The sequence below is a fragment of the Peromyscus californicus genome, unplaced genomic scaffold, assembly GCF_007827085.1.
Source record: "Peromyscus californicus insignis strain IS unplaced genomic scaffold, ASM782708v3 Scaffold_19__1_contigs__length_69161282, whole genome shotgun sequence".
In the NCBI taxonomy this organism is placed as follows: domain Eukaryota; kingdom Metazoa; phylum Chordata; class Mammalia; order Rodentia; family Cricetidae; genus Peromyscus; species Peromyscus californicus.
In genome coordinates, this window is record NW_026294491.1 from 28,450,328 (window position 1) to 28,461,865 (window position 11,538).

At 43.8% G+C, this 11,538-nt stretch overlaps 1 protein-coding gene across 1 annotated transcript; it reads right to left on the reverse strand.

Moving 5' to 3' along the window:
- Nucleotides 1–262: 262 nt before the first annotated feature.
- On the reverse strand, nucleotides 263–11,017 carry LOC128114073 (sulfotransferase 1C2). Its single transcript, XM_052743939.1, has 7 exons — nucleotides 10,867–11,017; nucleotides 10,399–10,524; nucleotides 6,921–7,018; nucleotides 3,422–3,548; nucleotides 2,768–2,862; nucleotides 2,453–2,633; nucleotides 263–518 (listed from the first exon to the last, which is right to left on the reverse strand). The coding sequence occupies exons 1-7, from the start codon at nucleotides 11,015–11,017 to the stop codon at nucleotides 406–408; spliced, it is 891 nt and encodes a 296-aa protein (XP_052599899.1). The 3' UTR covers nucleotides 263–405.
- Nucleotides 11,018–11,538: the final 521 nt, after the last annotated feature.

The following is an 11,538-nucleotide window of genomic DNA, read 5'->3' on the forward strand; positions in this document are numbered from 1 at the left end:
CCTCAACCATAAAATTATTTTGTTGCTACTTCATAACTGCAATTTTGCTACTGTTATGAACTGTAGTGTAAATATATGATATGCAGGATATCTCAAATGTGACTCCAAAGGGGTCATGACCCACAGATTGAGAACCACTCTTCTAAATGACTAGAAGCTTAAAATTTGTAGTATTCAAGACTTAGGTTTTCCTTGGATTATTAAGCTGTCTTATGAATTTGTACTGAATAGTGGAAAGAATACACATTAGCCATGATCTGCTTTTATAAAATCATAATGTGATGTTAATAATCTGAGTCTGAGCCACAATCCTCTGCATTTACTGTGTGCTTTCAGAGCTTCTTTTGGCTGGGTTGAGGCTTGCAGACAGCATCCATGTTCTTGATATCTATCTCTACGACTTGATCAGAGTTCCATGCAGAAGTTTATAGATGTTCCTTCCATCTTCTGTCTATAGATTGCATCAAACCTCTCATTCTGGGCCACCGTGAAGTGGTTCTTCCAATCACCCACAGTTCCTAAAAGATGAAGCCCAGACAGGAGCATTAGTCTCTGATTGATAGACTTCATGTCCTTGAATAGAGGTTGGAGTGCCCACTTTGGAGCTGGCCTGACAGTGACCCAGTTTCTCAACTCCTCGGTTCTCTTGTCTGAGTGACAGCCCTAGTGGTCTTTGTGCCAGGGCGCCAGCTTCCAAATCAAGTGGGCAACTGATACCAGGGCGCCTGGTGACCTGGGATCTTGGCTCTATCTCTGGTATACACACATACTGGATAATCACAGATAATCACAAAAATGAATGAATGGAAGACATATAACCATACCAGGGGATCTTAAGATGTTCTGCTGGCCAAAGATCCTGGGCATAAGAAAATATATATTGTGACATTCCATGTATATCCCATCTAAGAACAAGCAAAATCAACCATCAACCAAGAGTGAAAGATGAGAACGTTGTTCTCTGTAGGAGGAGCTTAACTGGAAAGGATATCAGAGGAAATGTCCCAAGGTGATGGAATTCTTTGTTGCCTCGATTTAGGTGTTGGTTACAGTTTTTTTGTTTTGTTTTGGTTTGTTTATATAAAAATGATTGAACTGTACAATTAATTTCTGTAAGTTGTTTTTTATGTAGATTATATCTCACTGAAAAAGAATTTGGAGGTGTTAGAATGACATACTATTTTTCAACAAGCAGTGATTAAAATGATTTTAGATAGGGAAATACTCTGTGTAACACCTGTGATTCTTGTGGAAAATTATTCAGTTTGATGAACAAACATGTTTATTGTAGCATTAATCATGAAATTTAAACATAGTATGTATAGTTTCTATAATTAGAGAAATACTTGGATGAATGACAGCATGTCCATGAGGCCTAAACAAACAGTGATGAGCAGAGATCTGTGCTCCTTGCTCTAGAGAGATGGTTCATATTCTGGTAAGCAAAATTGTATACTATAACCACAGTTTTTGTTTTAGTGAACAAATTTCTATCGTGGTATCTATATTTCTGTGTCTATGGGCCAAAGCAAGCCAGCAAAGAAGCAAACACAAGTGTATGCAGAGAATGGTGGGTGTGGATGGGCTTGAAGAAAGGCTACCCATCAAATCCTCACCATGGACTAAGAAAAGAGGTATCACTGTTTCATTTCAGGGGCCTGAGATACTTTGTAGACTTCAAGGATCACAGAAAAAAAAGAAAAAACAAACAAACAAACAAAAAACCCAGAAAAAACTCATGTACTGAAAGAAAAAGGAAAGATATCCCAGAGCAATATGTAAACCCCAGTTCCTGGTTGTACAGTTATGGAAAGGAAATGCATATGCTAATGAAGTCGAGTGAGGAGGAGCTTCATGCTCTTTCTAGCTTCTTGGGAAAGGGGTTTTAGTGAGGAGCTGTGTGAAATGGTCAAATCAGTATTGACTTTTTTTTTAACAGTTATTTAATTTACTAATTTTTAAGTAAACAATTAACACTTTTCCCTTAAAACTGGACCATCTGGGCCAATCAGAATTCCTCTCTCAAGAAGTAGGAAGCATTAAGAGGTTGGTTCACAGCAGTACATGTTAAAAGTCATGAGCCTGAGCGATTTGGGGTCATGGTCAAAACTAAGTCATGAACAGAAGCCAAAGCAGTGGCTATGGAGTAGGAGAAAGGCGCGGGTGGAAGACAGGAGCATGCACGTGGACAGTAGCTGTACTTACAAGAAGAGCCTTACAGCAGAGTACTAACACTGGCTTCAAGATCTCAGGGCTGATGAGTCTAACCTCAGACGGGGTTCCCAGTGAGGTGTGCACCAAGAATAGCTCTGGCCTTAGTTATCTGTAAGATTTGGTTTGTAGAGTCTCTGTACAATGGGAATGAGTCTCCAGCCTTCTTAGGAGCGTAGTATGTGTATTTGGGGTATACTGTCTCAGAATAAGAGACAGAGAATTATCTTTTCTCACAAACCTTTTCTCATAAAAGGGGAAATGGACTGGTCCAGGATAGATTTGGGAATGGTTGAACGATTTGTCATAGGATTCTCTTTCATTCTCTCAAATGATGTCTCTTGGACGATTTTATCCAGCACCGCGTCATCCAAGTTCTTTCCCATGAACTGCATTACCTTCTGGATTTCATGCTTTGGGTCCTGTGGGTGATGGTAACATTGAGTTGGACTGGAATAGAGTTTTAACATGATCCCATTTGTCCAGACATCGCTGTCAGAAACACATTCCTCAAGCAGCTTCCCTGTCCCTGATCCTGGAGCAGTAATTTACTTACCCTCTTCATATCTTCATAGAAGAGGAAGAGAATCTGGTATTTATCTCGAATCTCCCACCATCCTCTCACATGGTCAAACCAGGATCCCCAGTTTACTGTAACAAACAAGAACAGTTTTCATGAACATAAACCTTCTGAGAGTCAGGCTTTTCTCCTCCTCCTCCTCCTCCTTCCCCTCCTTTTCCCCCCTCCTCCTCCTCCTTCTTCTTCAAGTGCATCAGAGGCAAGAGACATGGTGGAGGGAAAAATCTTATGTGTGATATATCCTAAGGACACTGAGATACTTGATTCTGAGGTCATGTGCTTTGGGTTAGTGTTAGGGTTTTTGCCTTAAATGCTAATGAAAGTGTTTCATGTGGATTATGCACAATCACCTGCACCTTTATATAATGACAGAAATATCCAAGATAAGGGTAGCTCTACAGGCCAGGAATCCCTGAATATAGGCTTTTGAAGTGGGATGGGGCTGCTTGCTGAGAGCTAGGGTTCTGCACTGTGAAAAAAGCCAGCCTCTTGGCTTTACCTTGTCCCTATTAGTGGTGGGACTTGTCTAAGGAGGCACATGGCATTCTAGGGACTCAACTGTCATGAGTGGTTCTCTCAACTCAACCTTATTAGAGTAAGAACACAGGGGCACCGAGCATTTCTATTTACCTTTCCCGTTGATGAAGGTTTCAAAATACTCATCCCAGGAGCCCGGGTCTGGCAGTATCTGACTCATCCTATAGAAATGGTAGTAGGAAACCATGCAGTCTTTGGCGTTTCGAGCCACATAAAGGAACTTTGGAAAGGAAGAGAGGTGGGTTAAAGGGGCTTAAATATGTGAAGTTTTGAGTTCTTGCTTTGACTGCGTTCCCTTGAGGAACGTTCAACCCTTCTGCACGGGCAGTACAAGAAAACACAGGCTACCCAGAAGCTTCCCCGGGGTCTCCATTTCTGTCCACAATGTGTATTATATTGGTAAATTGTCTTGTGTTTTTTGAATTCACTAAGAAGCTGGTCCTGGAAGTAGAGTCATTCCATCCCCATTTTACATCTGAGCATGTTTATCTAAGTGTTCTCCAGGACCCCTTATCTGGGGATAGACTGGTCCTCTAACTCTGTGACAGGGAGGAAAGGGAACAGGAAAATTGCTGGAGTAAAACCCTTGTGTTCTTGAGAACATCTAGAAGGTGAACTATTTCCTACAGATGTTACTTTGTTTAGCCCACTGGGAAAGAAGCAAGAAGTTCAGACCTGGGAAAGATCAGCCATAGGGAGAAAGCTCAACCTAGAACTCCAGCTGATGCCTCAACTTCCTCAGTCAGTTTCTGGAAAACATTATGAGCACAGGATCTGCTGATGTTACCTCTAACTGCTACTATTTGTCCTTTTACTTGAAAGCCTATTCTGTTCTGCCTGGGACTGTTGATGGGTAAGTCTGTGCTAAGGGATCTTCATCAGTGTGAGTCCCACCTTGGTGATATTATCTTTCTGCTGTTATTTGTTCCTTGACTTGGAAGCCTTACCTAGGGGCACACTCTGCTTTACCTGGGACTCTCTGTTGGGAACTCCAGCTGACTACTTCAAGAGGGCTTGCTCAGTCAATTCTGATGAATGAGCACCTGATTTGATGATCTCTTTCTCTCTCTCCCTCCCTCTCCCCTTCCATCTGCCTGCTGCCTACTGTTTATTCTTATTCTTATCTTTGGCTTGCTGCATATTTAATAAGCTCCTTCAAAACTGAAAACATAGCTATATTGGTAGCTCAGTTGGTAGAGCATGGGACTCTTTTTTTTTTCTTTTATTTTACAATACAATTCAGTTCTACATATCAGCCACAGATTCCCTTGTTTCTCCCCCCTCCCGCCCCCCTCACCTTCCCCCCAGCCCACCCCCTATTCCCACCTCCTCCAGGGCAAAGCCTCCCCTGAGGACTGAGATCAACCTGGTAGACTCAGTCCAGGCAGGTCCAGTCCCCTCCTCCCAGGCCGAGCCAAGCGACCCTGCATAAGCCCTAGGTTTCAAACAACCAACTCATGTAATGAGCACAGGACCCAGTCCCACTGCCTGGATGCCTCCCAAACAGATCAAGCCAATCAACTGTCTCACCCATTCAGAGGGCCTGATCCAGTTGGGGGCCCCTCAGCCATTGGTTCATAGTTCATGTGTTTCCATTCATTTGGCTATTTGTCCCTGTGCTTTATCCAACCTTGGTCTCAACAATTCTCGCTCATATAAACCCTCCTCTTTTTCACTAATTGGACTCCCGGAGCTCAACCTGGGGCCTAACCATGGATCTCTGCATCCAGATCCCTCACTCATTGGATGGGGTTTCTAGCACAACAATTAGGGTGTTTGGCCATCCCATCACCAGAGTAGGTCAGTTCGGGCTGTCTCTTGACCATTGCCTGTAGTCTATTGTGGAGGTATCTTTGTGGATCTCTGTGGGTCTCTGTAGCACTCTGCTTCTTCCCATTCTCATGTGGTCTTCATTTACCAGAGCATGGGACTCTTAATCCCAGGGTCATGGGTTCGTGCCCCATGTTGGGTGCCAGATATTGGTGGATTTATTAAGGCAACTCCATGTAGTTAAAAAGGAAGTCTATTTTGGGGGATAACTTACAACTAGTAAAGGGGTTGATTACAGGATTCAGGAGAGGTGAAGTGCAGTCCAGCTGGGTTCTCTGAAGAACTGCACTCAGTCTACCATCCAGCATCCAGGATCACCAAGAACCAAGAGAGCTGGCACATCTGGATCTCAGGTCTTAAGGGCTCCCATCTCATAGGTAGGCATGACAGTTACCAGAAGCCTTACTGGGGGTAGTACTTCCAGGTCAAAGCTGGAACAGCTACCCACTACATCTTGCTATCCACTACATAGCTATTGTAGATCATTCTCTGGACCACAGAGCACAACTCCTCCACTTACTCATGGAGGATGCTGGCCCTTGGTACCCCTGCTTTCTTTCCTCATTCTCCTCCTCCTTGTGCTGATGCTCTGTTCCAGTCCCTGTGCAAATATCAGAGCTAATGTTTCTGAAATACCCAGGGCATCAAATATCCCAGCATAGCTCCTAGCTCAATTTGCTTTCCTGAATTTTATTTCCTTATTAATTAATTAATTAATTAATTAATTAATAACCCAGGGACTTTCTTATCTTATTTGACCTCAGTTGGACAACTTAAAGGGGCATTCCTCAGTAGTTTTGTGATATCCAGTATCAGTAATGCCAGAAATAGAATTTTTACCCCTCACTCAGCTTTACTGTCAGGGGACAAGTCATTTGTTCATAGGAGTCCCAACTATACTCCTGTTATCTAGACATCTTTTAGTCCTTTTTAAACAATACTGAATTTTTAAATTATTTTATCTATATGGGTATTTTGCCTACATGTATGTATGTGCACCATGTGCATGCAGTGTCCACAGAAATCAGAAGAGGGCATTGAATCCCCTAGAACTAAGGCTTCAGACTATTGTGAACAGTCATATGGGTGCTGGGAACTGAACCTGGGTCCTCTGGAAAAACAGCCATTGCTCTTAACTACTGAGGCATCTCTCTAGACCCTTTTTGTCCTCCTTTCCTTTACTCCAACTTATGAACATCATATAATTCTCAGCAAATATTAGCTCATTCTAGGACCTCAGCTCTACCCACTGCAGGGTTATTCTATCCTTGTATACACCTCGCCTGGTCCAGCATTCTCTATGTGGCAGGAACAAACTAGAATAGACACTATGGTACATGGCATAGTCCTAGAAAAAGTGAAACAAACCTGGAGGCTTCTGAGGCTGCAGACAAGCATTTGCTCTGTGGCTTTACTTCAATTTACCATTCTGAACAATCCTTTGCACTTTTTCTACCTACCCAATCTTGTCTCTGCTCCATTCTATGTGACCTCCCATAAGTTACAGCCTATGGTTCCCACTCCCCATCCCCCAGTCTACTTCACTGAAGAATAGACTCTCTCTAACAGCTCAGTCTGGCCTCTGCCTTCACATCACATCACTCTACTGAATCTGTCTTTGTGTTGTTTGATTTTACTGCTGAGTGTTAATACTCAGAGGTCATGGATGGAGATTGCCAAGGAAGGTATTCTCCCCAGATTCTGGAGGCCTAGCTCTCTGGACTTCTGGCCCCAGCCCCCAGGGGAACTGCTGCTGTCTTACCTTACAGTTGCTTGTCCAGAAAGATGGTGGCAGCAGATGAGTGGGAAGATGGGTCTTTAGTATCCTTGGAGATGGCATCTCATTGGCTTTATCCACACCTTTAACAGAGTTCAGGAGATGAATGCACAGTATGCCCAGCACATTAGAACTTCCACTCCAGGTGATCCTCACCTTACCTATCATCCACACATGGATCTTCCTATTTTTTTTGGCTTTTTTGGAAACCCTTTAGAGAGTTACTGGTATTGCCTTTGTTTTTGTAGGCTCACGAAGCTTGAGAGCTGGATATGAGCTCTGAATGAATTTACTGTGTCAGTTTATAGAAGATAAGATGGAGTTTTAGATAAGTGTGTCCTATTGAGAAAATCCAAATCAGACTGGTCCTCAGGCCCACCTGAAGCAGTCTTTTTCTTCTATAAAGGAAATGGCAAGTCCCCATCAAGAACTTACATGCGGATCTCTAAGCCCACAGAATAACATATTCCCTGGGTGCCCAAATTCCAGGAGAATGGCAGACTCCATTCTTCCTTCTCCAAGGAAATGTATAGGTCCAGGCTACCAGACCTCAGGATATCAGAAAGCTGCCAGTGGCAACACACCACTCACCTGTGCAATGGGTACAACCTCAATGGGTACTCCACACACGTCACTGGAGTTACACATTCCTACCCTGGAATTCCTTCTCCTCCTGCTGCTGTATAGGGATCAGAGACAGCCTGACTACATGAAACCTCCCACTTCCTCTGAGACCTATAAGAAGGGACCCCCTCATTCTATCATGTCACCTAGGTTCTCACCAGAGCCCTTCCATGTTGCTGTCTGTCTGTGTGCCCATGGAGTTAATGATTCTTTTAACAAGCCTTCCATATTAAATTAAACTCTTCTCAGAGTCCTCTCTAACCCCAAACTGAAAGCATTTTATCGGTATCTCAAGGGGTTTAGTCTGTCACATCAAGGACTTTGTGAATTCAAGCTGTTAGGTAGCACATTTGAATCTGGACTCTGATTCATAGCTGATGTTAAAGATTCTTTTATATGAAGAATCAGGAAACCTGTCACAGAGGAGGGCACTTACAAAAACTAGAAATATGACTGATAATCAGCAGCATTTAACTATAAATGTGCAGCAGGAGGGTATGCTGTGAAGTGACATTCCATATTGCTTACATGATGTGAGGTCTGGAAGGTGACCAGGCATACTGCCTAATTTCCATTATCAACTTGACTGGACTTGGAATCATTGTGAAATATATTTTTGGGTGGGTATGTCCATGATGGGGTTTCCAGAAAGGCTCACTGACAGAACATGGGTAGCAACAATGGGGAATTAGACTAAACAGAAAGGAAAAGGTGAGCTGAGCATTAGCATTCATCTCTATGTCCTTACTATAGATGCAATGTGATCAGTTGCCTCAAACATCTTGACGCACTCATGTGAGCTGGGTGTCAAACTTCAAGCTAGAAAAGCCCTAAAATACTATAAGCAGAGCTTAATGGACTATTCTATTGGTGAATTGGAAGACCAGAATGCCGAGAAAAGAGTAGATAATGGAGACCCAGCTCATGACGTTTTAGAGGGGCTATATTGAGAACTGGGCTATAGGTTATTTTATTACATTTTGGTGAAGAGTCTGATCACATACTGCTCATGTCTTAAGAATCAACTTGAGTCTGAATTCACAAATAATGGGCTAATTTGTTTAGCAAGGACATCTCAAGACTGGACAGTGTCATATTATAGTTGTTGCTTGTGGCTGTTAGTTAGTTCCACAGTAAAAGACAGCAAGTAAAACACAGAAAGAAATGAGAAGTGTGCAATTTGGCAAGGAAAGAAGCATGACTTGATTTAAAGGTTCAGAGAAGGCAGAACAGAAGCAGCTATTAGTTAAAGAGATGGCCTCATTCAAGAGACACGCCCCTGGGGACAAGAGCGAAGAGGCTCTGCCAGGCAGAAAGGCAGGAGAGACTGTTGACAGCTGCCATCTGTGGTCCCTGGAGCTGTGCTCAGTGACCCCAGTGGGGAAGAGACTGATCATTCTGGCCTCAGGAAGGCCGGAACACAGAGCAGAAATCTGTGTCTGTGTCTGGAAGATGAAGTACTTTTCATCTCAGGAAAAGGGTGAGAAGGTAAACCTTGATCTACTTGATGTACTTGTAGAGGGTGCCTGGGTAATTATTTTCTTTGTACCGTCTTTGGTTGTGATGCATAAAAATAGTCTCCTTGAGAGTGGGAAGCCACACGCTGTCCTCTTGTTTCCTGAATGGGTGTCAAATATCACAATATCCAATTGTTCCAAAAATGAAGCTATTCTAGATGGAAAATGTTCTAAGTCGGTTCAGGAGAAATGAGGAAACAAATCACATGACAGGGAGTTAGAAAAGACAACTTGGAAGATCACCACCCTCCCCCCCCAAATAATCACAGTCAGAATGGTCTCTGCTGGGATGGCACCCCAAAGAGGAGTCACAGCAGGGCTGGACCAGATATGGAACTGCAAAGCAAGTGGCCACCTACAAAGTCAGGGATTTTGAGAAACAGGGAAGCTAAGCAAGTGGCCACCTACACAGTCAGGGATTTTGAGAAACAGGGAAGCTAGATAGGCAGAAAGGACATCCTGACTTGAAGACATCCCCTTGCCTGGGTCCCAGGTTCCTAAGTGCATCTGCTCAGGAGCTTCCTGTCTGGAGACATTTGAAAGGACTCATCAGAGCCTGCCAATGACTGCTGCAAGAGTGCCCCACTTCAATGCTAGACTTCCCCTCACAGCAGCGATTCTTAGGGTTCCGAAGCCTTTCTTACATCACTCTGCAATGCGATGCCTCAGGGAGATCAGCCCCTGCCCTGGTTTCTGTCTTCTGCTTGTCTTGGTGAACTTTCCCCCACGTGTGAAGAGAAACATCATCAGGTTAAATGTTAGGTGAAAAAAAAAAAAGGCTTTTCAACTGGGCAAAACTAATTGGCTCCACGAGTGTGTGTGTGTGTGTGTGTGTGTGTGTGTGTGTGTGATTAGTGAATTATCAGACACTGTACAGGAAGCAATTGGTTATAATAGGGTAGGCTACTGAGAGCAGAGGTCTATGAACTGCTAATGAGTCAAGTTTTGCATTTTCCTGTGTTCTATAGTTGCACATGATCAGAGCAAAAAGTGTGATAAGAAAATAAGGCAGAACTTCACCTTTACGTACATCTTTCTTCCTTGCTGACTCACATTTGGTGGGAATAAAGACAAGAAAAGAGATGGATCTGGGCATAGTGACAACATGCCTTTAACTCAGCACTCAGTAGATCTCTGGGAGTTCGAGGCCAACCTGGTCTACATAGTGAGCTCCAGGACAGCCAGGGCTATGTATAGAGATCCTGTCTCAAAAAAATGGGAGAGGGGAGAGGAGAGAGGAGGAGGAAGAGGACAGATTGAGAGACAAGGCAAGGAGGGAGACAAGGCAGGAGAGGAACACACAGGGAGTCAGGGGCTCTTACCTGATGGCTGGGGTGGCCGTGCCCACTCAATAAAAGGGTGTCGGTTTTGAATGATGGCCCGCTGGCACTTCTCTACATCCCCGTTCTGCTCAATCATGTCCACAATCTCTTGAATCCATGTTGTCCCTGAGGAGACAGGGAAGAGTAAGAGGCCTAAAACTGACTATTCTTTCTTCAAGCATCCTGAAGAAGGGATGTGGGGCCAACTATTGGCTTCACCTTCCACTGAGGCCAGGATCCTATCAGTTATGGCAGGAAGACTTTGGGTCTCGATGAAGCTCACCTCTTCCCCGCAACAGTGATGGCAGAGGAGATTGAGCTTCAGAAAACCCAGGGCTACGGGTATTTGAGATGGAGCCCACCGTGGGACCGAAAGGGGCAGGTTTGCCATTGCAGGGGGTTTCTAACTAGGTGAGGAGTTCAGATGTCTCAGAGGGTGAGGCTGGAGCTTTCACTCTGCCAAGTTACCTGATTTAGGGTAAGTACAGATGAGGAGGTCATCTGGCTTGGCCTTGAAGGTCTGAATCTGGCTCCAGTTGTCCACAGTTCCAGACATCAGGGTGATCCCTGCTATCTCTTTCCTTTTTGTTTGCTTGCTCAATTCTGGGGTAAGCGCCATGATGTCTCAGGGTGGAGGGTCCAGTCCCTGTGAGAAAAGAACATAATGGGATTTTAAAAATACTGGGGCAAAGCATACACAGCATGAAAAGGACTCTTAGCTATAAGTGTACAGCTCCATGGCATTAGTAATATTTCCAGTTTTGTATGTCCACCATCACCTTCCATCTCCAGGTAACTTTTCACTTTCCCAGATGGAAACTGGGTGCCCATGAATGCTAAATCTCTGGCCCCTGGTCCCTGGCTACCACCATTTCTCTGTCTCCTTGAACCTGAGATGCTTTAGATAAGTAAATTGAAATTGTTCTTTTGTGAATAGTTTGTTTAATGTTGTTCAATGTTCTTAAGGATCAGCCATATTCTGGTACGTCATCGGATTTCCTTCCTAATTAATGCTGACTATTATTGCATGCCTGCTTGCACTATGTTTTGTTTATCTGTTTGCTTATCCATGGGCACCTGAGTGCCTTCTTTCAGGCATCACAGACGATGCCACTTTAAACGCAATGCACAAATATCTAA